The 26,626-nt window shown below is 47.3% G+C and overlaps 2 protein-coding genes across 6 annotated transcripts in view; one reads left to right on the top strand and one right to left on the bottom strand.

Moving 5' to 3' along the window:
* NR1H3 (nuclear receptor subfamily 1 group H member 3) overlaps positions 1 to 12,811 on the bottom strand; it is a 78,217-nt gene extending 65,406 nt beyond the window's left edge. Inside the window, exon 1 of one of the 3 annotated variants that reach the window (XM_006135350.5) lies at positions 12,682 to 12,811. The gene's annotated coding sequence lies outside the window, so the exon portion shown is untranslated. The other 2 variants (XM_006135349.4, XM_006135352.5) reach the window with 2 other exon arrangements.
* ACP2 (acid phosphatase 2, lysosomal) lies at positions 12,764 to 26,602 on the top strand. Of its 3 annotated transcripts, XM_089778568.1 has the most exons (12): positions 12,764 to 12,849; positions 12,882 to 12,975; positions 13,087 to 13,182; positions 13,384 to 13,470; positions 17,719 to 17,871; positions 18,235 to 18,333; positions 18,475 to 18,564; positions 21,810 to 21,942; positions 22,413 to 22,501; positions 23,836 to 23,942; positions 24,265 to 24,440; positions 24,522 to 26,602. In XM_089778568.1, exons 1-12 carry the CDS (start codon positions 12,764 to 12,766, stop codon positions 24,656 to 24,658), a joined length of 1,347 nt encoding a protein of 448 aa, XP_089634694.1. In that variant the 3' UTR covers positions 24,659 to 26,602. The 3 variants fall into 3 exon arrangements, with proteins under 3 accessions (XP_089634694.1, XP_089634693.1, XP_075783778.1); XM_075927663.2 differs by having other exon boundaries at positions 12,808 to 12,975; XM_089778567.1 differs by lacking the exon at positions 13,087 to 13,182 and having other exon boundaries at positions 12,806 to 12,975.
* The last annotated feature ends 24 nt before the right edge of the window (positions 26,603 to 26,626 follow it).

Genomic DNA, 26,626 nt, shown 5'->3' with positions numbered 1-26,626 from the left:
AAGGAGGGGTTCAGTATGTGGGAAGAGGGTAAGAAGATGGAGTCTGGGTGGGAAGTAGGGTGCAGGAGCAAGCTGGAGGATGATGGTGTGGGGTCTGGGCAGAAGGGGAATGTGGGGGGGGTGCAGGGTCTGCAAGGCTACATCTACACTGCAGGAATTTGTCGGCAAAGGCAATGCAAATGAAGCGCTCATTAGCATTTCTCGTGCTCTCATTTGCATAGTCTCTTCCGATCCTTTTTGAGGAAGAGGTTTTTGTGCAAAAAAACCTAGTATAGATGGGGCCATTTTGCCCAAAAAAACCCTTTTGCACAAGAACCCCTCAAAAAAGCAGGTATACAGGATCTTGCGCAAGAGTTTTTTGCCCCATCTCCACTGCGTTTTTATTCTGCAAAAACCTCTTTTGCATAGTCTCTTCCGATCCATTTTACAGATGAGAGCATGAGAAATGCTAATGAGCGCTTCATTTGCATTGCCTCTGCCGACAAATTCCTGCAGTGTAGACGTAGCCGAAGGGAGGGAGGGTGAAGGAGCGAGCTGGGAGTAGGGCTGCAGAATCTGCAATGGAGGGAAGGAAGGTGCAGGATTGGGCTGGGGATGCGTGTGTGGGATCTGGAAGGAATGGAGGGTACAGGGTCTGGGTAGCAGGGTTTTGGGACAACTCCCTGGCATAGCTCCAGGTGGGGGGCACAGGTATCTCTATGCAGCTCTGCCTGCTGCAGAGATGTGCTCATGGCAGGCACCCCCTCCCCCACCACTGTTCCCATTAGCCTCAATTTCTAGCCAATGGGAATGACGGGGGACAGTGCCAGCAGGGAGTGCTTCCCTGCAGCAAGCAGAGTCACTTCCTTTGCCCTGCCAGGCATAGCCAGCCCACTCATTTTGATCAGGGGCCCATGCCACTCAGCCACTCCCCCCACCGCAGTGCAACATGACGCTCAACTCCCCTACGCCCCCAGCATTAGCACTCCAGCCATGCTGGCATCCCTGTGCCAGTGCCAGCTTGCACCACTGCGGGGCAGGAGGAATGGGCCTTGAGCTTTGCAGGTGAGATCAAGACAAGCCATGGGCCGGATCCCACTCCTGGTCTACACAATGGGATTTTGCAATATTAACCACCAACATTAGCACTGATTGTGAAAGTTTCTTTGAGAATGAAAAGCCCATTATCAAATATCTGTTCCTCACGTGGATACTTATAGACTGAAAATTAGTAACCCATTAATATTTCCTTGTTAAATTAATATATTGAGGCTCACTGAGTCTCTCATTATAAGGCATATTTTCTAATCCTTTTTAATCATTCTCATGGCTCTTCTTTGAACCATCTAAAATACAATATATCAACCTCTTCTTAAATTGTGGGCACAGTATTTCAGTAGTAGTTACATTGGTGCTAAATACAGAGGTTAAAAATACCCTCTCTGTTCCTACTCAAGATTCCCCTGTTTATGTATCCGAGAATCAGAATAGCCCTTTTGACAACAGTGTTGCAGTGGGAGCCCCTGTTCAGCTGATTAACCATCATGACCTCCAAATCATATTCAGAGTTACTGTTTCCCAGGATACAGTCCCCTATCCTATAAATATGACCTGTGCTCTTTGATCCTAGAAATATATATTTACATTTAGCTGTATTAAAATGCATATTGTTTACTTGCACCCAGCTTACCAAGCAACCCAGATCTATCTGTATCAGTGATCTGTGCTCTTTATTATTTGCAACTCCTCTACATTTTGTGTCATATACAAACTTCATCAGTGGTGATTTTAAGTTTTCTTCCAGCTCACTGATACAAATATTAAATAGCGTATGGGCCAAGAACCAATCTTTCCAGGCCTCCAGTAGAAACACACCTGCTCTATGAGGATTCCCCATTTATAATTGTATTTTGAGATCTCTCAATTGGCCAGTTTGTAATCCATTTAATGTAAGTCATCTTATTTTTATGTCATTCTTTTTAAATGAAAATGTTATGCAATATGAAATCAAACACCTTAAGAAGTCTAAATAAATTATATCAACACTGTTACCTTTATCAACCAAATGTGCAATCTCTTTAAAAAATATATCAAGTATGACAAGATTTATTTTCCATAAACCCATTTTGAGATTGGCATTAGTTATACTATTCTCCATTAACTCTTTTTCAATTCAATCCCATACCAACCACACCCTTATCTTGCTGGGAATTGACAGAAGACGGACAGGCCTATAATCACCCAAGTGATCCCATTTACTCATTTTAAATATTAGCACATTCTCTTTCTTTCAGTCTTCAGAAACTTCCGCAGTGTTCACAGAATTATTGAAAATCAACATTACTGATCCAGCAAGCTCCTCAAACAGCTCTTTTAAATTTCTTGGATAAAAGTGATCTGGGCCTGCCAATTTAGAAATTTCTAATTTTGGTAGCTGCAGTTTACCATCCTCCTGAGATATTAGTTCAATGGAAAGAGAGTCACCTTATGTCTATAGTATTATCTGTTCCCCTCTCCCCATATATAGAATATTTCTGCATTATTATCAATCATTCAACCATTTCCATCTAGTAATGTACCTATAGCGTTTAGTAGAGATGTTAGATAGCTTGTAATTGAATTGTCATGTAACCGCTAAAATTTGATGTGGTTACATGACTATTCTATAGTCCCCGGGGGTAAGGGCGGCAGCCAGTACACTACCAGCCTTGCTCCTGTGGAGGTCCCTGCCACCACACACTGCTGCCTCTCTACTAGAGGCAGCAGTGCGGGGAGGCAGGCAGGAGCCTGTCTATGAGGGGATTCAGTTGGCTTCCCGTGCAGACCAGCTCCTGCTGCCCCATGCTGTTGCCTCAGCAGCAGCCCCTGTCTGAAGAGCACCTGAATTCCCCGCAGACAGAGGCTGCTTCATGGGATGCCGGAGCAGCCTCCGTCCACCGAGAGCACGGACCTCCCCACAGACGGGCTCCTGTGCTCTGACTCTGGAAGAGGCAGCAGCGTGGGGGCTCCCGCTTCCCCCCCGCTTGCTACCTCTGTAGGAGGCAGCAAAAAAGGGGGGGGCAGGTGGGTATGCAGAGCTGGCATGTGCAGAAAGCCGCCTTAAAAGCCCCCCTTAGAGAGGCAGCAGTACGGAGGGTATCAGTGTGGTGGGCAGGGAGACAGAACCAGTGCTTGTGGGGAGCCGGCTTAAAAGCCATCTCCACACAGGCACTGCCTCCGGCCTCACCACCCCTTCCCCCCCCCCGCCTTCCTGCCTTTGGTACAGAGGCAGCAAGGGCAGGAAGAATGTGTGTAGTTGATAGGAACAAAGAGCACCTTAAAAATGTGTAGAGGACTACACGATTGACTGATAAGCCTAGAATCCTAATAAATTTTTAAAACTCCTCCGTATTGTCCTTGACTCACCTGGCCATAGATTTCTCAATGTGTCCCTTTGCTTCCCTTATCAATTTTCTCTGACTTTTAGTTTCTGAAACAAATCCAAATCATTCATATTTTTCTGATTTAATTATTCCTACCAGATGATTTGACTGATAATTGTTTTCAATTTTATGTAATTGACATATATTACTGGTTTGGACTTCATTCTGTTTGCACATTAGAATTGTGATCAAGTCATGATCACTTGTATTTAAGCTACCATTAAGCAACCATGTGTTGACAGTGTCCCTGTTGTGCCCAGTGCCTGAGGAGCAGAGGTGGCTGACCTTAGCAGTCAGGAGTGTGGCTGCTGGTGTGGGCTGTAAGTACATGTTTTTTATTATCTATGTAGTTTGCTCCCCTTCTGACTTCACTCCCAAGCCAACCCCACCCAGACTCGGATGAGAGAAGCTGCATTCTGCCCATACAGCCAGTGGAATTCCCCAATGAGGCACTCAATACCATGATGAAGCAGGAGGCAAAACCCCTTCCTTTTGCCTTAGGGATGTTAAATATCGTTTAACTGAATAGTCAATTAACCTAGTGAATTCGTATCAGTTACTCGACTATTCTAGTCCCCAGGGGTGGGGCTGACTGCCAGTGTGCTCCGGCCCCACTCCTGAGGAGCCCCCTGCCACTCCATGCTGCTGCCTCTGATACAGAGGCAGCAGCATGGGGGTGCCAGGTGGGAGCTGGTGTGCGAGAGGAACCAGTTTAAAAACCACCTCCCCTCACAGACCAGCTGCCTGTCACCCTGCGCTGCAGCCTCTGATACAAAGGCAGCAGTGCAGGGTGGCAGCAGCCCCTGTCCAGTGTGTAAGGTGGGGCTGAGCTGCTGGACCCAGTGCAAACTGGAACTGAGCCAGGCTGCTGGCCAGCCTGCTAAAAAATTTACTGGCAAGAGGTGGGGAGGGGGAAATGTGTACAGGCAGTCCCCGGGTTACATACAAGATAGGGACTGTAGGTTTGTTCTTAAGTTGAATCTGTATGTAAGTCGGAACTGGCTCCAGATTCAGCTGCTGCTGAAACTGACCGCCAGTTCTTACTTACATACAGATTCAACTTAAGAACCCCAAATCCCCAAGTCAGCTGCTGCTGAAACTGATCAGCGGCTGATTCCAGGAAGCCCGGAGCAGAGCAACTGTGACTCGGGCTTCCTGTAGTGAGCGCTGGTCAGTTTCAGCAGCGGCTGACTTGGGGACGCCTGGGGCAGAGCAGCTGGGGTGCTGCTGAGTTGCTCCAGTAGCGCCACTCCTCAGCGCTACTGGACCAACCCAGCAGCACCCCAGCTGCTCTGCCCCAGGCGTCCTGATTCAGCCGCTGCTGAAACTGACCAGCAGCGGCAGAATCAGGACGCCTGGGGCAGAGCAGCTGGGGTGCTGCCGGGTTGGTCCAGTAGTGCCCAGAGCGGCGCTGCGGGAATAACCGGCAGCGCCCCAGCTGCTCTGCCCCAGGGTCCACAACAAAAGCCTGGTCTGCTGGGGGGGCACACTAGCTGCGCCCCCCCCAGCAGACCAGGAACACGGGGAGCAAAGCCGCAGCGGGGGGTGCCGCGCCTCTGAGGCTTTGCTCCCGGTGTCCCTGGTCTGCTGGGGACCGTCTCCAGCAGACAAGGGACACCACGAGCAAAGCCGCAGCCGCGGCGGGTTCCCACGCTTCCGAGGCTTTGCTCTGGCAAAGCCTCAGAAGCGCGGGAACCCGCCGCGGCTGCGCCTTTGCTCCCGGTGCCCCTGGACTGCTGGAGACGGTCCCCAGCAGACCAGGGGCACCGGGAGCAGCTTTTCTCGCCCCGGAGGTCGAGGTGGCGGACCGCTGCCTGCGAGCTCCGGGGCGAGAAAGCCCCGTTCGTAAGTGCAGATCCGACATAAGTCGGATCCGTGTAAGTCGGGGACTGCCTGTATAGTCTATATAGCATTAACCTATACACTTTTGCTTATCAGTTAATCAATTACATTATTACAACCCTATGTTGCCTCTGGTTTTCTTTGGCCTAGCTCTCTCCCTGAAACTTGCAAGGGCACCAGCTGCTGCAAACATTGCACAAGGGGAAGCAGAGCTGAGGGGAAAATCTTTGCAAAAGGCAAATGCAGCACTGGAGAACATCTAGGAATATTAAACTGTTAGTCAGAAATCTGAAATCAAGTCTGGAGTTTCCCTCAGAAAAGCCCTGCACCTGGCTGAGCTGCTAGCAACTGGGAAGGAAAAAAAAAAAAAAAAAAAAAAAGGAGGGAACTTCCGGGACAAGGGCACCCCCCTACTGCCAGTCACTAGCAGGTCTGGTTCAGGCTACAGAACCTACTGTGACCAACCTATAGGCCAAAGCATAACAAAGAGCAGGTCAAATCTGAGACAGTGTAAATATAGGTTTAAATGATCTTTTTGACAACATACGACTCAGGCTGCAACTCCCAGTTGTGCAGACAGTATGTGCCCCATGGAGCTCACAATCAAGATTATGACAAGGTGCAACTAGTAGTGGATGAGACAGTCAAATGTGGAGTTCGAACAAGGGGAGCACAAGGACACAGTAAAGTTAACAAATTACCATACATTAAGCAGAGGTATCCACGCCCCACCTGAGTAGGCAAGCAGTGAATAGAGATCTCTGTTCTGCTTAATGTGTAACTAGTTAGCCTTACTGATATCTCAACCTTAGATATCACCACCCCTGACATGTTTGCCTCATCTACATGTTATTTCTGGTCATAATCTAGACTATGAGCTCTTTAGACCAGAGATCATTTTTATACCATGACTGTGCAACACCTAGCATTATAGAGCCCTAATTCTTGATGGCTGCCTGTAATACAGATTAACAATTTGTTCAACTTTTCATTCAAACTAGATGATTTAATCCCTTTTATTTCACTGGAGCCAGATCTACACTAAAAAGGCAAGTTGACCAAGCTATATGGCTCAGGGGTGTGAAAAATCCTTACCCCATGAGCAATGTAGTAAAGCTGACCTAAACCTTGGTGTAAGCAGTGCTAGGTTGACAGAAGAATTCTTCGAGCACCTAGCTACCTCTTCTCAGGAAAGTGGATTAACTATAGTGACAGAAGAAGTTGTGGCTACAGTGAAGGGCTACTGCAGCAACTGTGCTGCTGTAGCTATTTAAGTATAGATATTGTCTTACAATAGAAAGGGAAAAGATCACACTTAGAATAAAAGACATTGCAGGAAATTGGAGGAAAACCAATGTTCAAGATCAGAGACTGTCATCTTCTACTATTAGTGGAGGTGGAGCATTACACTAAGGCAGGGCCAGGTTGAATAGGGAGCCCAAGATGGTATAATATTCCCCCAAAACATGTACAGGTAAGGCAGAGCTTGATTTAAGCATATAAGCGAGAAATCTAACAGAGTATCTCATAAAGAGAGACCACAGCCTAGCTCAATGGAATCCCACCCCCCAAATTCTCCAGGTTAGTAATGACTTCATGCTATTTGAAATGTGTTGTGGTCTCAGTCCAGTTCCAAATGGGACTGGTGTCTGCAACACAAAAAATGCTACCACAACTGGCATTATTTGGCAAACTCTGTAGAGAAGCCAAGATTGGACAAATCATGGCAGTCCCCCTACGTGTGATCCCTCTAGGTCAAAGATAAGAAAAACTGACAATGATGTGAGAAATATGACATACTGATGTCTGTGCTATACCTGTGGTTGAATTAAAAGGACCTCCCCTTCCTAATGGATATCAATCTAGAACCTTTTACCATCATATATAGAATCATAGAACTAGGGATATGAAAGTATAACTGTGTACATGGTTAACCGATGAGCCTGGGCTCATCAGTTAACATGCACGGTTATATGCAAGCCCTCCTCTTCCACTTTGCTGCCACTGTATGCTTAAACGCCAGCTCCCCACATACACTAGCTCCCATGGAGCCACCTCCCACCGCACCCATGCTGCTGCCTCGGTATCAGAAACAGCAGCACTGGGGAATGAGGGCAGGCAGGAGCCAGCTGAGCCCGCGCCTCCACTGTGCGTAACCACTGACGTTTTTCAGCAGTTACGTATTTACTTGTATAAATGCATTTTAAAATCCCTACATAGACCTGGAAAGGACCTCAAGAGGTCATCAAGTTCAGTCCCTTGCACTCATGGCAGGAACAAACACCATCTAGACAAGTGTTTCTCAAAATGTTCCATGGGCCTGCTTTGGGAAAGGGTCTGTAGCCACAAAGCCCTGCGGCTCCCATTGGCTCTGGTTCACTGTTTCCCACAGCTCCCCTTGTCTGGAAACAGCAAATTGGAGCCAATGGAAGGTGCGAGGCTCCAAAGCTACAGACACGTTAGGTAAACAAAGCTCAAAGTGGGCCTGCAGAACACTTTGAGAAACACTGGTCTACACATCCCTAATATGCATGGGAATAAATTAAAAAATAATTACAGAAACAGTCCAGCTGGCTCCTGCCTCGAACAGAGCGTATGAACAAAATACTGAAGTACTGCAAACATCACTGCAGATTAGAGTCTGTCACTTTCCACTACCACTGGAGCTGCAGCATTACACTAAGGCAGGGCCAGGTTGGATCAGTGGAGACCATGGTGACATTACATGATATCCCCAAAACCACATACAGAATAGACAGAACTTGTTCTATACATGAGAGAGAGAAATCTTACAGAATACCTCCTAAATAGAAACCCACTTTGGCACAGTGCCCTCTCTCCTCAAAGCATTCTACATCCCTGCATCCTATTGCTAAAGATATAAGGAAAAGGTTATCTTGCAGTTCATCAACAAAATTACACCAGGTGTGTGCAAAAAGTATCATCCGTCCCCCTGCTGCTTTGACATCTTTCTCCCTTCACTTAAGTTGCCTCCCAACCATACCCAAACAGCCAGGCCAAGATGGATCACAGTCACATGAAAAGTTCAATTAATTCTTCATGCCATAATATAGTACGTCTGGGGAACATACCAGAATGGCTTCCTCAGCCACAGTGCCCAGCTGCACGTGAGGTCCACAGTCCACAACTATGTTTAAACAATATATTAGTTGTTTTTTCTCAGTTTCCTTTTGCCACCACAAACTCATTAAATTGGCCATCCTGATAAGAATCACTGGAACAACATATAGCCAGTATTGGGGTAGGCACAGCTTGTAGAGCCAGAACAAGAAGAAGCCTGACTGAAAATCCCAAGATTCCCTCGGAGAGCATGAAAAAAAAGAAGTTACCAGTAAGCCCCTGCAGCTCCTCCGTAGCACAGGAAATCCAGGATTGGATGTGACCAACTCAATACAAGAATAACACAGGCCACAGGAGAGGGAGTGACCTGTTCAGCGCAGCCCAGTTGCTCCCAGGAACACAGGAATGCCAGGACTCAGGAGAGGGGGTGACTGGGTCAGCCCAGCCCAGCCAGCTCTTAATATTTACTTCTTGGAGCTGCCGCTGAAGTTACAGTGATGTAATGTGAGCAGCAGCCTCATAGTCACATGCTTGAGCTTTCCCCAACTCCACCCCCTGCCCTCCCCCAGCGTTCCTCCCCCCTCCAACCACCCTGACCTCCACATCCTGGCAGCATGGCCTGCTTGACAACACAAACAGAGAACCAGCTCCTCCCACCGACCTGGCCAGCTGCCAGAAAAGCTGGGACCTAGTCTAGCTCAGACAGGGAACAGTAGCAAAACCATGACAGCTTTTGAGCCTGGTCACCATATTTTAGTCCCTTGCAGATATCTGGATCACCCCCTCACCCCCAGCATTGAGTTCACTGTTCTCTCTCCTCATTGGCATCTCGTCCTCAGACATATGGGGACAGTTAGGATGCAAAGAGTATGTACTGTGTTTCACCTGGAAAATGTTACAGAGATATTTACTTTTAGATTAGGGGAGTATTCAATCTCTATTGAAGTAAATGGCCAATAACATCAGGCACAGTATGGGCTAGCTCAGTGAATGGTTCCTTCCTGCCCAGCTCTCTTGATGGACCCCACTCTTGTTTATCAGTACTTCCCACACATCTATCCTAAACATCTTCAATCCTGACCTGCAGCCCCCCCCCCCCGCTATTCCAGTCCAGGCCTAGGACTCCGTGCACATAGCTATGCCAATCCCCTTAAATGCTGCCCTGCAGCTCTCCCCACAGGCTATTCCAGGCTGGCATCCCTTCTTTAGATACAAGATGACTTAGGGCAGTGTTTCTCAAACTGTGCTACACGGAGTCCTCTCCAGGGGCTCTGCGAGGCTGACACACTGGAAACATCGATAGGTACAACACATACAATCAGTGGACCGCTGGGGCGCCGCATAAATTTTTACGCATGTAAAGGGCTCCGGAGCCCAAAAACTTTGAAAACCGCTGACTTAGGGTTATACACTTTTTCACTGAACAAAACCAAACACCTTTGACCCAGCTCTTCTGTGAGGCCCCACCCCGCTCATTCAATCCTTCCTCCTCCATCACTAGCTCCCCACACTCCCATCTTCACTCATTTTCAACAGGTTGGGGAGGGTCCCTTTTTGACCAGGTGTTCAGTGGAAAACTGGACATCTGGACACCCTATGAAGAAATGAAAACACAAAGAAATGTGATTTTCTCACTTCTTGCTTTGCTTTCATTCTAGGTCTCCAACATTATCCTTTCCCTGACCTATTGTCAGTCTATTGTCTCTCTCCCTTTTACATTATGTTTGGTCTCCTATCTCTCTGGCTCTCCTTTGTTCTATTCCCCTTCATCACCTGGGTACTTCATGTTTTCCCAATGAAAAGAATGAGGAGAAAAAATAATGAGCCAACCCTGTAGCAGGAAATTCAGGCAGCAAAAAGGGGGCTCTTTCTATCTATTTACCTTTAAAATGGATTTTAAATACAGATTAAAACAGATTTCAGAATCGGGGCCAAATCCCAGTTCGATCAGTCCTTAATCTCAACAGGACACTGAGAGCACAGAAAGAAGGAGGAAATGGGGCAGTAAATTTAGAAAGTCTGTAGAAAGATCTGAGTAATTAGAATAAAAATGCTGGTCTTATCTAGCCAGTACCACCAACTGAACCTCAAAGAAATTACAGCTCCTTTCTGAGTGGCTTCAACGAAACAAACTACTTCCACTCTCAAAGCTACCAGAGGATATTGCCAAAGCCTTGTCAGTACAAAAAAAGCTAAACGTGTTTTTAAATTATTTTATTAAACTAGTGCCACCCTTCTGTGGATGGACATTTACATTTAACCAGTTATTAATTGCCTTAACTACAATTAAATAAGCCCAGTTAAAACAAAAATAAGAGCATCCATACAGCCTTTTGTACCAGTTTGATGAAATCGGTTTAACAAAAATCACTCCTTAAGCTAGACTGATACAACTTGCTCAGACAAACAAGTTCCTGGGTCATATTAACCAGAAATGGAAAGACCCATTAGGACATACCCAGTCCATTCTCCCCACCTTCCCAGACAGCATGGGATTGCTCACTTGAATATTATGGAGAGGCAGTGGCCTATCCATAGTTAAGGCTGCAACCAGTCCTGTTTTAGACATCCTATAATTTTAACTTCAAAAATTGGTTTGGCCTGAAAATTGCTAGTTTCACCCTTAAGCCATCTAGAGCAAATGCAAACAAACTGCATTTGAGTTACAGACCAGTTAAAAAAAACCACATGTATCTACTGTTTCCTTTGTGTCCCAGTATTGATCAATAAAAATCACATCACAACATAATACAAATGCTATTTTCCTACCAGCAATGTCAAAATATAAAGGCAACCCAAAACCTGACAAAGAAACATACAAAGTATATGTGCATCTTAGCAACAAGAGACCTTGTATGCAAAGAACTTTTATGCAATTCCCCAACCATTGGCCTAATATCAGTGGTATTAGTACAATATTCAATATTAAAAACCTTCTGTAAAAACATTAACATTGATTGACTAAAAACTCTTCTTCTTGGCACCTCCATTCCTGGAGCTTTGCAACCATGGTAACTCATTCTATACAGTTCTCTGCCAATCTCTTTAGGGGTGAATAGTCCTTTTGATCCACCTGGGATACCACATCACCCATCCACAATCTTTTCTCTCAGCCTTCAGTTCTTTTGCCATCAAATTTCCTTTCTAGTGCTTGTAAACATGCATCACCCACTGAATTTCTTAAAATGTGCTTTTGATTGCTACCAGCATTTGCTAGTTCCAATACTTTCTCATTGGTTAAAGAATTTAATTGTATTTTCAGAATTCTTCTATAGCACCATAACTGGAAAGACTGTGGCTTCTTTACTAACCATATCTGATGTCAAGTCTCAGCACATGCTTGCTGAGAAATCTAACAGCTTAATTGAAGGAGCTGAGTTGCTGATTCTTGTATAAGATGGTGTCTCCCAATGTTTTCTTAGTACAGGCAGTCCCCGGGTTACATGGATCCAACTTACATCGGATCCCTACTTACAAACCCCGCACTAGCTGCTTCCCCCCAGCAGACCAGGGAGACACAAAGCTAGCGCCCCTCCCTCCCCCCCAGCAGACCAGGGAGACATGGAGCAGCTTTTCTCACAATTAAAAAAAAATGATGAAAAAAATGAATGAAACCATATGAAAAGGACAAATGATTTGTCCTTTTCGTATGTGTTCATTTTTTTAAATCTTATCCTTTGGTATATATGGTTGTGACTATTTTCTTCCACTATTTGATCTGAGGAATTGGGTCTGGCCCACGAAAGCTCATCATCTAATAAACCATCTTGTTAGTCTTTAAAGTGCGACATAGTCCTGCATTGTTTCTTTTGAAAGGCACCTTTCATAAGGTATAGATTATTTTAGGTTTCTAGGAATGCTGTACAAACTCAGCTTCTGTACTCTAAATTCCTACTCCCATTCTTTGGAGCTAAGAACATACTGGATGCCAGCTCTCTAGGCTCAACAGATTATATGCAGTTATATCTGGCTGGAGGTCAGCCAGTACTAGTTGCATTCTGCCCCTGGGCTGTGATAGCCATCAAAGCTGTCGGGCTCATCTGGGATCCAATGCAGCACACACCCGTGCTGGAAGCGTGGCGGACTTTTCAGACCTATTCAGTAGCAGGTGGGGGCATCCCGAGCAAGACCCTGGTACTTGCATGTGCGCCAAAGCAGTTAAATACTCGCCCACTCCCATCCATCGCCACCCCCATGGACACTGGCTCGGGGGTGCATCTGCACAGCCTGAGGACCAGACAGCCGCCAAGCGGAGGGAGCCAGGGGCCCGCGGGAAAGAAGCTGGGGAAGGTAACAGCCCCTAAGCAACAGGCACAAACATCCTCCCCCCTCACCCCACGTCGCTTCTCTCACTCACTTCCGGTGTGCTGCTCCTTTGTCTCTACTCCCTTTACCGTCCCGTTTCTATGGTACCTCCCTCTTTCCGGTGTGCGGTGGGGATGTGCGTCCGGGCGGCTCCCGCGACTGGCAACGCCGGGGTTCCGGGCGGCGGGCTGGGCCGGCCCAGCAGCAGCGTCAGGGATAGGCAGGGTGGGGGAGAGCGATGGCGGCTGGGAGGCCGCGCTGGAGCTTGGCGGCTCCTCTCGCGCTTCTGCTGCTGGGGATCAGCCTCGCGCTGGCACAAGCCCGGAGCCTGCGCTTCGTTACGCTGGTGAGGGTCGACAGCCGGGGAGCTCGGGGCTGGGCGAGACCCCGCCCGGGAGGGGAAGGGCGGCGGCGGGGTGCGGGGCAGGAGGCAATTCAAAGGTGTTTCGTCTTGCAGTTGTACCGCCACGGGGACCGCTCCCCAGTGAAGGCCTATCCTCGGGACCCCTATCAGGAGCGCGCGTGGCCTCAGGGATTTGGGCAGCTCACCCAGGTGCGTACCCGCGCGAAGCAGCGTCGCATTGGGAGTTGTACCTCGGCTGTCTGCTCGGTCTCCCCTTAGGGAAGGGGGTTAGGTGCACGGGAACCTCCCCCTCCCCCCAGTCTCTCTGGGCAGCCCTTCTGTGTGTGACCTCAGACGCCTTTGCTGGGGTTGGCCCGGGATAGTGGCAAATTCTGGTTTCGATGTGTGCAGGTTGGGATGCTACAGCACTGGAATCTGGGCCAGTTTCTCCGGAAGCGTTACCATGGATTCTTGAACGACTCATATAACAGGCAGGAGGTTAGTGCAACACGTACCCCCATTATGGGTCAGCCCCCTGTCCCTCTCCTGGACAGTCACTTTATCTTCCTGTAAGGAGTAGCTTGCTGCTCAGGACACCTACAGTGTCTTTAAGGGCCCCTTTCCCTTTGTCATATTCACGCTGCTGTTCCTTGACATATAAGCATATGATATGACTATATTAAACAGCATCTGTAGAAACTCTCTGAAATTACTTGGATTATTGTGAATTCTAAAGGAGTGCAGTCTGGAAGAATGAAGGGAGAAAGTGTGAATTAAAGGACAAAGAAGGAATGATGGTAGCATCTGGACTTGACAGTATACTATGCAAAAGGAAGTCTGAGGTCACTGCTTCCTAAACAAAAGGAGGTAAAAAGGGTAATAAGAGACTTACAAAAGTACCCATGACATCAATTAGATATCTGATCCCCCTTCCTGTCTTGGGAAGACCGTGAAGATCAGTGAGCGTGATATCAGTGAGCTGCATTCAGTGCATCTTTCATTCCCTCCTTTTGAGGTGAATCTGGAGGCCTCAGACAAGTTGTCTTATCTGATTGAGAAACAGTGGAAATAAACTCAACCAAAAAAAAATACATACATGTAGTTCCTCTATCCTGCAGCCTTATTGCTTTTTTGTTCCCCACCCTAACTTTATCATGCTTTTGCAGTAGATCGGGTGGGCAATGGGGCCTCTGTGAGCCGGATTCAGCCTGCCAAGTGGGTGGATCTGGCCCACAGACACCCTGCCACTCCTCCGCCCCCAGGCCAATCAGGGTCTGGGGGCGGGAGGGATGCACAAAGTCTCTCGTTCCCTGCCCCCGTCCTGCAAGTGCTGTCTGCCCTTTGCAAGATGGGGGCAGAGAGTAAGAGACTTCGTGCACTCCTCCCGCCCCCAGGCCCTGATTGCATGTGAGGGAACAAGTGAGGTTGTCTCCTGCCCTGCAAGGGGGCGGGTGCCTAGAGAGGGATGAATACTTCATGTGCTCTCTAGGGGAGGATTGGCAGCAAAGACTTCATGTGCTCCCCCAGGCCAATCAAGATCTGTGGGAGGGGGAGCATGGATGTGTCCTGGCCTCACTCCTTCTGGGGTGGCCCGAGGACACTTCAGAAATGAGTAAAGTGGCACCGTCTAAAATTATTGCCCACCCCTGCAGCAGACCAGTGTGTTGGAGAGTAGATATTTATGCAGTTTCCTTTACCTTCTAGTACCTTATGAAAATGATGCATCTATCATTCTTAGCATATTTTGGTAGCTTTTTTGAACATACCAACACTCCTCAGAAATTGTCAATCAAATTAAAGATTGTTAAGAAGTAACTAAAAATCTAGTTTCCTTGGAGAAGCATCCTGTTGTAACTAGCTAAGACAGACTATGACTGCTTTCTGGTTCTCTTCCATCATTGATTTCTGCAATGAGGTAGACTGAGATATGGGCCCTATACACTACTCTTTATACTTTGTGGCAGATATCCCAGTCTTAAAGGGCTAGTAAGATTGAAGAAAAAGCTACTATTAACATTCATAAATTCTCCCCATGAGATACCATGAAATTCAGCTCAGGGTTAAGCAGAAGCAACACCATTATTAGAAAGTTTGACACCTACTCTGAATTAGTCCATGAATCTCAGTTGAAATGTTGCACTGGGAATCACTGCCCCTATATCTGGGAATGAAAGCCTCGAGCTCTAGGGAATTACAGTAACAGTTTTAGCTGATAGTTGATCACCTCCATAGGATAGGGAAATAGCTTTTGTTTTCCTTGTCTACTCCCAGGTAAGGCCCGTGACCAATTCCAGGTACAGTCTAATAAGAAATGTACACATTCACACTGCAGTCCCTCCCCAAACCAAGCTATCTACCTTTCTGTCTGTCTGTCTGTCTGTCTGTAAAGCATTGAGGGTCTTGTCCATCTGGGAAGTTAACATGTTCAAACTATGAAAGCTTTCAGGAGAAATTTGAGGGTTCTGAAGAAGGGGTGTGAGAAGTCCCTCAGACTACTTAATTACCGTTCTTCTGACAAATGAGTCAGCAGGAGCAGAAAGAAGAGTTTCAAGATAGAGTGAATGTTGTCTCAGGACTCCTGTGGCCTATTGCTGATTCTGATATGCTGCTGAGTCAGGCCTTTTAACATTAATGTGGTAGTGATTGCCACCAGACTTCTAGTCAAGTGTCTGCTGTCTCATTTCCCCTCTTTCACTCCCCAATGAATGCAGACTCATGTGGTCCAAGTGACACTTCTTCTGATCTAGCGTATTAACAAAATTAACAGTACATTGTTAACTGAAATACAAATCTTCCAGATATCCTCCCCAAGCTTTGAGGTTCCTTCCCACATTTCTCTCTCTCCTAAAGATTTTCCCAGCTGAGGCTGCTACTTCTCCTTTTTTTTGTAGCTGTCTGATACCTGTCTAATGCAGAGTGCATCCTCCTACTTCCTGATCCTGTTATTCTTTGATCAAGCTCCGTCTTACAGGAAGCATCTGTGCTCTAGTTTGCTGTTGTGTGACTGACTTGGTCACTTGATTCAGCCACAGGCTAGAGCAGGGGTGGGCAATAATTTTTGGCCAGGGGCAGGGCCTAATCCGGAAGGTCTGGGGTGGGGGAGCCCCTTTGCCCCTTCTTCCCACTAGGCGCCCATGCCACTGGCAGGGTGGGAAGAGGCTTCACACACTCCCCCACCCCCAGACCCTGATTGGCCTGGATGCTGGGGGAGCACAAAACGTCCTGCCCTACCCTGCCCTGCGAGGAGCACGCGACACTTCAAAGTGCCACGTGCTGCTCACAGGGCGGGAAGAGTCGTCAGGGCTTGGGAGCGGGGCAGCATGTGAAGTGCCATGTGCTCCTCTCGGGGCTGGGAGGAGAGGGAAGGAAACTTTGTGCACTCCCCCTGCCCCCAGGCCAATTAGGGCTTGGAGGCGGGGGAGTGCATGATGTCTCCTCCTGCCCTTTGCGCAGTGCTTCAAAGCGCTGTGTGCTGCTCACAGGGTGGGAGGAAGCTTCGCACGCTTCCCCGCCCCCAGGTCCTCATTGGCCTGGGGCAGGGGAGCGGCAGGGCCTCCGTGGGCTGGATCAACTTGCTTGGTGGGCCACATCTGGCCCATGGAGGCCCTTTTGCCCACCCTTGGGCTAGAGCTTTATAGAAGGGTGCTGGAGCATGAGCATATGCCCAAGAATAAGCAACCTAGAGTGCTGTAGATTTTCTCTTTTTTATCCCATGTTAAGATATTGCTTATAGTTATATATTTCTTTTAGAGCATACCCTGGAGTTGCTAGCTAATGGTAAAAGGTCTTTCCCTAGCCATGCCTCATGTCAGATGAATGGAAATATTCAAAGTAAATGAGCGAGTAAACCTGGTATTTTTGAAAAATAAGTTTTGAGACTATAGTTTATATGCAAGATGCTCTATAAAATAAAAATAATATATCATAATTCACAAGACTCATGTTTTATCTACTTCTTCTCTGGTGTCCTGCCTGCCAGGATATTATTCCTGCATTGATAACCATTCATCTCATCTACATTCATCTCATCTACTCCATCTATTACTGAAGCCTGCCTCTTCCCCCCCCACCCCCCGCTCCAATTTCTTCAATAGACAAATGCCAAAGAATCAAACTCTCACCACTTTGAGCCTTCTGGAATCTCTGCAATTGCTCTTCTTCTGTATTAAAGTCAAATTTTCATCCTGCCAACCTCCAGAATGATAATGATCTGCTGCCCCCTTCCCTTCAAAGACCAAAAAGTATTTCATATTCATTTAATAAATGAAACACATCCACTAGCCAGGTCACTATTCTCATCATTTCACAGATGAAAATGCAGGCCAGAAAGCGATATATTTTTGTCACAGGTTGCACAGCAAGTCAATGACAGAGCTGAGGACTGAACCAAGGAGTCCTACCTTCAGTCCTGTGCTGTAACTACACTATATTTTTCTCTTTGTACTTACCCCCTTCTATATTTATGGCCTTGGCTTCTACCTACTTGTTACTTATATTATTCTGCTTGAGCTATTCCTTCACTTGTTCTATGTCCCATTTGCCTTAATAGCCTGCCTTCTGATATGTGCTCCCTCTTCCCCTGTTGTTGTTTGTAATGGCCTTAGCCCACTCCATATACTCACTGCCATGCCTAAAACTCTTTGCCTTTGTGGTGCCTGTTTTAAGTCCCTTGGTCAGAACCCAGATGTCCACACTCCTGTGTCCAACAGTGATACTCACAGAACAGACTCTTTGTATCCCTGGCAGATCTTCATTCGCAGCACAGATTATGATCGGACACTGATGAGTGCAGAGGCCAATCTGGCAGGACTGTACCCCCCACAAGGACAACAGGTGTTCAACCTCAATATTTCCTGGCAGCCAATCCCTGTACACACTGTGCCTGACTCTGGGGAGAAGGTGAGTTATTTTCAAGGTTAAATATTGGCATCTTAGGCATGGTATTCTCCTTCTGTCCAAGAGCTTACCTCTTCAGTGTCCTTCCCCTTCAGTCCTCAGCTTACTCCATATTGCTCCTTAGCCTGGCCTTACAAGGGATCCCCCTGCTCCTCGACCTGGAAGTCTCCTTGTGTCCCATGTTGATTTAATTGTTAGATGCAGTGTCTCATTGAAAGGAAGATCCTTCCTCAGAGGGAGATGTTTGTACTCCTTCTAAGGGTACAGTTCATCAGCAGGGTGGTGGTGGTTTTGGTGGGGCGGCAGTACAGTCATTGCTGCTTGTCAGAAACTTCCCTGATCCAGCCTCTTGTTTTCTTTGTCCAGTTGCTGAAGTTCCCATTATCCCCTTGCCCGCGATATGAACAGCTACAGAATGAAACCCGGCAGTCAGCAGAGTACATAAATAAAACCAGACAGAATTTGGTAAGTGAGAAAAGGTTTCCCTGAGGAGAAGGGAAATATCTTTTTATGATTGTAAGTCTCAGGGCAGGGTGGAAGATCTCCACTCTGCAGAGCTGTGCGATGGCGAGCAGAAACTTTGAGTCTCTACCTTGTACCCTGCAGGAGTTCCTGGAGATGGTGGCAAATCGGACAGGGATCCAAGATGTGTCCCTGGAGTCTGTCTGGAGTATATACGACACACTTTTTTGTGAGGTAAGTTAATTTGGGGGTAAATTAATTTGAGCATTTCCCCCACAACAGCAAGGATCTTTGGCTCAGTAAAGTGGGATTAGGGATTCCTTAGACTGAAAACAATTGCATTTGGTGAGAAATTAATATGGCTGTTGTACAACAACCTTCCACTTCTCCACAGTGTAAGATCACAGGCATAATTTAGGAAATCTATCTGCTTTTGCACCATAGATCCTCTAAAGCATATTTCAGATGTCATGCCAGAACTAATTTCACCTGTGGCATTCTGTCACCAGAGAAAGGAATGGTTGTCCCAAAACCTTTGCTATTCTTTGGCTTGAATTAGTTGAGACAGGAGATTTTTCTTAAAATGGAGAGAGTGCTAATTTGGTTGTTTGAGCAAGGAAGATGAAGTCAAGACTCCTGGGAACTATTTTTGATTCTCGCATAGCTCTGTTAACTTGGACCAGTCATGTTCTTGGTAGGTGCCTCAGTTCCCTTATTTAAAAAAAATATATAGTCCTACAATCCAGAGGACTATTAACTTTTATCCTCATGATTTGTAAACTGTTTTGTGTTCATCTGACACAGGAGGCTCTGGAGAAGAACAAAGTGGTGTCATTTTAGTAATTCCTAAACAAAAACTACATTAAAATGGAGTTAATTCAATATTTATAGCAAGTATCAGAAGACAAACATTACAAATCCCTAAAATTTAGAGTAGAGGTTAAAACTAAAAGAAATCCAAACAGAACACTTGTTAACCTTAACTCTACACTGTAGTGATAACTTGAATTTTCAGACAAGTTTCTTTTTCTTTGTAGCAGCCCAGAGTTAAAGTTATTTTTTTGGCCATCTTTGTAAGGACAGCCTGTGGTTTGAGCTCCATTGAACCACTGGGAGATGGGAGCCATTTTGAAAGAGGGCAATTCTTTGAGGTGACTTTGAAGAACATTCTCCAACCTCTGCTGAAAGTGAAACTTCCAGTTGTGAAGAATAATAGGAAAGGAGATAATTAATTCTGAATATTTCTTCTCTCAGTCTTCTACTTGCCCCTGGTCTTTTCCAAATCTACATCTTTGCTAATTTGTGTGTAGACAGACAATGCCTGAACTGAGATGGTTGGGGATAAAACTGGTCTGATATAAGATGTTACATTTTTTAGGACTCATTTTTTAATTAGTTTTGAAGTAGGAATAAGAGATCCTCCGGAATAGGGCTTTATTCCGGAGGATCGGGCCAGTCTAGACGCTTTTTTCCGACTTTCCCCCAAGCCGGAAAAAAAGCGGCGGACATGTTTATTTAAATCCCGCGGGGGATATTTAAATCCCCTGCGGATTTCCCTGTTCCCACTTTCAAAATTAGCATGCCCCTTCCGAAGAAGGGGCCACTGTAGACGTAGCCCATGTGTAGACAATTTTAATCCAGGAAGTGGATTGAGTTAATTCTTTAAAAAATACTCTTACTCCAGAATTAGAGTGCCTGTACATGATTTATTCAGCAATAGCTATTCCCTAATAACTACTCCTGAATAACTCCATGTGTAGACAAGTCATTAGACTTCAAAATCCCAGTGGTCCAAATACTGTAATTACTAAAATAAAGCATTCTAAAAAGGTTCATTAATTAGAGAGGCCTGTCCCTCCCAGATTCCAGTATGTTTGCAGAGATTCCATCTGGATTCTCTGTTTCATTTTTTTGACTTCTGCCATCATGTTTTTCCATTGATCATGACATCTGAAAAGCTAGGTAGCCCCTGATAGAGAGAGGAACAAGCACTCTGATTTCCAAAGACTTTCTTACCATATAATCCACTATTTTTCTTTGAAGGAATCAGGATTTAGGCAGTTCCTGCTACAGGTTGTACCTCTGAAAACCAGCACTCTCTGGTCCAGGAACATCCGGACCACAAATGCTCCTGGACCAGAGAGCCCAGGAGCCTAATGGCAGGAGGGCCAGCAGACTGGCCAGGGACAGCGGGGCTGAGCTGGAGGATCCCAGGTGCCAGAGGAAGAAGAAGCTTGGCTACCTCTGGCACCACAGGGACAGAGAACCCTGGCAGCCTGCGGCAGAGCTGGGCCAGAGGAAGAAGCCTGGCCGCCCATGGCAGTACAGAGGCAGAGAACCCCAGTAGCACGGAGCCAGGGGCTGGAAAATCCCATCCGCCCACGGCAGCACAGGGCCAGAGGAAGAAAAAGCGTGGCTGCCTGCAGTAGCGCGAGTTGAGGAAAGTGTTAGTATTCTGCTCTCTTCTTCAGAATACAAGTGCCTGTGCTTCTGATGACTTCCCCTCTGTGAATGTGCTCTGCCATAGCTACAGCTTAGTCTGAATCTTTTTCCTGCTCTTTTGTCTGATACTTTGATTTGTGGCTGTATGTGGTCTCTGTGGGGCAGAATCATCTCCACATAAAGAAAATGCTCCAAGATTATCATCTCAGCAACTTGAGCTAACGTCTCATTATGTTTGTTTTTTAGAGAAATTTAGTTCCTAGTTTTTATTCTTACTATTCCATAGTGCATGGGGTCTCAAAACTCCTAGCCTACAAGCCATCTCTGGTTGGAGCAATTGTGCAATCCAGTATGGGAATCCAGGGGTGGAGAGCAGGCTATCCCTTCTCATTCACCAATCCCCACTCTTCCCCCATTGCACCCTGTCCTCCAAAGCCACTTTCTCAGGAACAGAGTGCCCGTGGACAGGAGAGGATGTGAAGGTGCAGGGCTTGGGGACTAGGAATGGACAGCCCTCACAGCCCACTGGAACTCCAGGGCCAGATTGCATACAGGACATCCCTGCTATAAGTCGCCCCTGGTATACATCCATTTTGCACTAAAGTTGTTGATGTTTGTAGGAACTGATGCGTTATAAGTCCTCCCATTTCCTGCACTTAAGTTGCGCAAAAAAACCCCAACAATTTGTGCATATGGAATTCTGCCCCAGGAAAAAACATTCCCTGCTTTAAATTGTTTTTCTATAAGTCCATGTTTTTTGGAACATATCATGAACTTATAGCAAGGACAGCCTGTAACTGCTGTGGCCAGTGGCAGCCCATCAGCCAGGTGTTTGAGATGCATGCCTTCTGAGGAGATGGACAAATGTCTTACTAATGTAGCTCTGCCATAGGGGTGAAAGAGGAGACAGCCCAAATGAGGGAGGGAGTCAGTCATGGCAGAATCTGGACTAGATTCCAGATCTTCTGACTCCCAGCCCTCTGACTTACCTCCTGTCCATATTGCCTCCCTTTGAATGAGTTCTCCTGTCTTTTCAGCAAACACATAAGCTGACACTGCCACACTGGGTGACCCCAGATACCATGACTCGGTTGAAGCAAATAAAAGACTTTGGCTTTGAATTCCTGTTTGGGATCCACCAGCAGAAGGAGAAAGCTCGCCTGCAGGGTGGTGAGTAGGGAAGGGATTAAGGATGTTAAAATGCGTTTATTTTTGTAAATGTGTAACAGTTGAAATTTACAGTAGTTACACATTTGTGTGTGAGGGTTCCTACCTGCTCCTCCTCTTCCTGTTGCACTACTGCCTCTGTGGGAGGCAGGGGGAGGGAGGTGGTACCCCGGGGAGCTAACATGCACAGGGAGCCAGCTTAAAAGCTAGCTCCCCAAGCTCATACTGGCTCCCATCTGCCCCCTTCCCCCTGCTGCTGCCTGCCACCTTCCCCTCCCCCTGCCTTTAATTCAGAGGCAGCTGTGGGGGAGGGGGCACTGCATATAACCATTAGGATTAACTGATGAGTCCAGGTTCATCGGTTAATTGTGTACATGGGAACACGTTCACATACCTAGAAGGGATGGCATTTCAAGTGCGACTCATTCTGTCCTAATGAGTTTTGGGATTTGACAGCTATTCTCTTTTCTTAGGGGTTCTGCTGGCTCAGATAAGGAAAAACCTGACCTCTGCAGCAAATGCCTCTGCACCCCAGCATCTGAAATTACTTGCCTACTCAGCAGTACGTCTGAATTTGGGAGCTGCACTCCCACTCCATCTGCCAAGGGGTTTGGGCCTTGGTGGTGGTTCTGCCCCCTTCCATCAAGTGTAGTCCTTACAGACTGCATCCAGGATATGTCTCTACCCATAGCAGTATACTCTCTACAGCAGTGGTCTCCAACACGGTGCCTGCAGGCGCCATGGCGCCCGCGGGGGCATTTGTGTGCGCCCACCAAGTGCTCGGGGCTGGCCTGGCCCCGGGCACGTGGTGCATGCATGGTGCCAGAGCCGGCCCCGGGCACATGGCGCATGCATGGTGCTGGAGCCTGCCCCGGGCACGTGGCGCACGGTGAGTGCCGGCCCCAGGAGCACCACGTACTGGCTGCCCGCGCTCTGGGCGTGCGGCACTTGGGGGAGGGGAGCGCCGGGCACGCGGCGCTTTGGGGAGGGGAGCGCCGGCCCCGGGCGTGTGGCGCTGGGGGGAGGGGAGCGCCGGCCCCTGGCACGTGGCTATGGGGGAGGTCCTGCCCCTGGGGCCCTGCCCCCGGGCACGCAAGTGTCCCCGCCCTCTGGCTCCCAGCGGGCAAACAGCCACGCCCTCCCGGCACCCAGCAACCTCAAATGGTTGGGGACCACTGCTCTATAGCACCAGGCATCATCCCTTCTGTGTCCAGTGAAGTGAATTCCAAATCTGAAAATGCAGCATGTGGCTGAGTCAGCAAGAGCAGAAAGAAAGACTTGGGGTCACCACCCCTTGTGATAGATTTGTGTTTCCCTGATGTGGTGTTTCAGCCATCAAAAGATGCAGTCATCTCCCTCTCTAGCAACCTGCTGAGTTAGCCTGTCCAGCATCTCTCCCAGAACTGCCCTAGAAATAGGATCCCTCTGGGTGTGTCTGCACTGCAATAAAACATCCATGGCTGTCTTGGGTCAGCTGACTTAGGCTTGTAGGGCTTTGGCTATGGAGCTTCAAAATTGCAGATATCCGTGGTCCAGCCCAAGTCTAGACGTCAACATAATAATTTTATAGCCCCAGGAGCCTTAGTCAGCTGATGTAGGCTAGCCATGCGTGCTCTACTGCAACACACGTGCCTTCAGCACTGACCCCTAGACTGATACAGTTCCCAGCTGTGTGTAGCTCTTCCCCAGCACATGCTAAGGCATCTGTTTCTCTAGTGAGTTCCCATAATCTATTTTCCCCTTTTCTGGCATGGTCTTGGGTTCCTTCAGTGTGGTTTCTCTTGCCTGGCCCAGTCCTTGATCCCCTTCTGAGCTCTCCTTTTATTGATGGATGTCCCAGACATCCTGTCTTAGTCATGGGAAGAGTGATTCTCATTCTCTCTCTCTCCCCCTTAGCACGACACAACACTTGTGGCACTGCAGATGGCTCTGAATGTCTACAATGGGAAGCAAGCGCCATATGCCTCATGTCACATATTTGAGCTGTACCAAGATGATGATAGGTGAGAGCTACACTAAGGGCATCTGCTGTGGCTTTGCCTCATGGGTTAAACATGTAGGCAAGACTCCATCCTCAAAATAGAACCTCTTGCCCTTGCTCCTAATGGGAAAACAGAAGGAAGATCTTAATGCAGAACAATGGGAAAGTGCTAGCTCTCAGAGTTGCATGTTAAGTGACATAGGAAGAGAATAAGGGAATAGAAAGTGATCGCCACAGGATGGCTGCAGAAAGTTATAAATCCAGGCAGGGAGGGAAATGGGAGAAGGAATATGTTGTTTTTTATTTGAGCACTCCATTTCAATTCATATATGTTTTGTCCCCAGTAACTTTTCCGTGGAGATGTTTTTCCACAATGAGAGTGGGAGGGAGCCTTTTCCACTGACATTACCTGGCTGTGCCCAGCGCTGCCCCTTGCTGGATTTCCTGCGTCTCACTGATCCTATCATTCCCCAGGATTGGGCACGTGAATGCCAGGTAGCAAGCACTGTACAGGACACAGGTAAGTGCCAGCTGGGTATTGGTGAGAGACAGTGATTGGTTTGAATATTACCAACCTGACTGCTTGCTTTCTCCCTTGCAGAACTGATTGTGGCTCTGGCTGTCTGTGGATCCATCCTCTTCCTCCTCATAATCCTCCTCCTGACTGTCCTTTTGCGTATACAGTCACAGCCACCTGGCTACCGGCATGTTTCTAATGAGGGAGAAGAGCAGCCCTGACAATTGCTCTGACCCCTGCCTAGGCAGCATGATGGAGCAGTGCTACCCCTGAGAGTGGTTGGGTTGTCCTTCAGTCACCGAGCATTCTTCTGCTGTGACCAGCTTCTGTCTGGCATGCATTGGACTCTTGATTTGGGATCTGATATGACCAGCCTCTGGCTGCTTCTTATATGATATGTGACATTTGGGGTGAAATCCTAGGGTGTCTGGAGCAGGATGGGCTAACTTAGATTGCCCCCTTGAGGCGAGTATGCTGTGTGGAATGCCTGTTCCTAATATGTTACAAAGCTGGGGCTTCCTTCCACCTGGCACAGTCATCTGCTCTTCATGAATATTAATGGTTGTAATTCTACCAATTATCTTAGCAGCAGCAAAGAGGACAGGGAATCTCTCCGAGTAGGTGCCCTCAGCTGATTGGTTACATTATGGTTCAAATGATTTCATTTCGGTGTGATTCCCAGTCTGATTTGAGCACTTTGTTCTGGGCCATTGGGCTGATTACTGTGCGAAGGCTGGACCTGGACCACAGCCCCCCAACACACACCAGCTGGGTAGTAGCTGAATCCTCATCTACTTTCCAAGAAAATGTAGTTGCTGGAGATCACTGGCTGGTTGCATAAAAGGTTGTGCGGGAGGGTGTTCTCCACTACTGAATTGCTCCTGGCACCTAGCCACTCCTTCCCAATTCTTTCTGACTGGAAAGAAGGGCCTTAAGTCCAGGTAGGATTGTAAACCTGCCTTTGGACCCAGCCCATGGGTAGGTTGAAGAAGTTCCAGGTATCAGTGGACTTTGTTATATGGATTAGCCAATATGATACCCAATTTCTGATCCTTCAGCTTTATCATGCACCTAGGCTGTTGTGCAATGCTGTACAAAGTAGAATGCACCTTACCTGCTCCCTGAACTTTAATTGCATTCATACTCCTAATTTGTGGAGCTATAATTGGGTGTGGTTATGAAATTGTGGATCTCTCTCTAAACTTACAGCCTTTTGTTCTGACCTCCCCGTGTTGTGATTGCCCAAGGCTGCCTATAGCTACAGACCCTGTACTACACTATGGGGACAGATGTGGACTGTGAGCCAAGGAAGTGTGCATGGCAGGCAGAAAATGTTACAGTGCAGCAAAAGACTATGTAGCAAAACTGGGACAGGAGGCAAACTTGCTGGTTTTTCATAATCCCCCACTATTGGTGTATTTTAAAAAACAAATGCTCAACTTAATGGCTGGGACATTTAAGTGACCCTGTTTCCCTGTTCACCTGTCAGGATGAAACACCTGGATCTTCTAAAAGGTGACTTTTTCTTAGGCCAACTGAGTAGAGGTTGCAGGCATTGCCTTGCAGACTACAGCTGGTATGGGGACTACTGATGCCTACCAGTCATCAACTTCTGCCCTCCGCTTTCTCCACTATAGTTTCTGATGAAGAGTGAGATTGCAGCAGGCACCAGAAGCTGACTTGTCATAGGGTGATGCTGCACATTCACTTCCCAGTTTTAGTTCCTTTTTCTGGTCGCCTTCCCTTCCCTTCCTGGCAGCAGAGGCTACTAGGAGGCTTCCTTTTCTTTCCCTCCACTTCTTCTTGGGGATTTTTATGAGCTGCTACCAGCATGGGAAATTTAACTGGCAGCAGAAGCAGCCTGCTGCTCTCAGCAACTGCCTCACCTGTTTCTGACTTGGAGATACATCTTAGTTCTCTTAAGCCAAACACAGTTTCAAAGAACAAGCAGCTGCTCCTCAGCACAGGACTGAAAGGGAAAGGTACAAGGCAGTGTCTTCACAGGGGCCTGTGTAGCAGAAGGAGGGGCTATTTTTAAAAGCAGCAGATTTTGCACACATGGAGGAAAGGCATCTATCGTGATTTAGACCTTCTGTCTGAATGAGTTTCTGTAATTGTTTTGTTACCTCTTGCCTTTTCTTCATTAAAATCAAATTGAGACCAGGCTCCTGCTACTCTTTCTGCTATAA

Source organism: Pelodiscus sinensis, chromosome 5 (genome assembly GCF_052426305.1).
Source record: "Pelodiscus sinensis isolate ZL-2025 chromosome 5, ASM5242630v1, whole genome shotgun sequence".
Lineage (NCBI taxonomy): Eukaryota > Metazoa > Chordata > Testudines > Trionychidae > Pelodiscus > Pelodiscus sinensis.
The sequence above is the reverse complement of the archived record's forward strand: the minus strand, read 5'-3'. Positions and strand labels throughout refer to the sequence as shown.

Bases quoted from the DNA above. Each gene is read 5' to 3' on its own strand.
- ACP2 (XM_089778568.1), top strand. From the start codon at position 12,764: ATGTGCGTCCGGGCGGCTCCCGCGACTGGCAACGCCGGGGTTCCGGGC. The intron at 13,183-13,383 runs GTGCGTACCCGC...CGATGTGTGCAG, and splicing joins GATTTGGGCAGCTCACCCAG to GTTGGGATGCTACAGCACTG. The intron at 23,943-24,264 runs GTGAGAGCTACA...TTTTGTCCCCAG, and splicing joins CTGTACCAAGATGATGATAG to TAACTTTTCCGTGGAGATGT.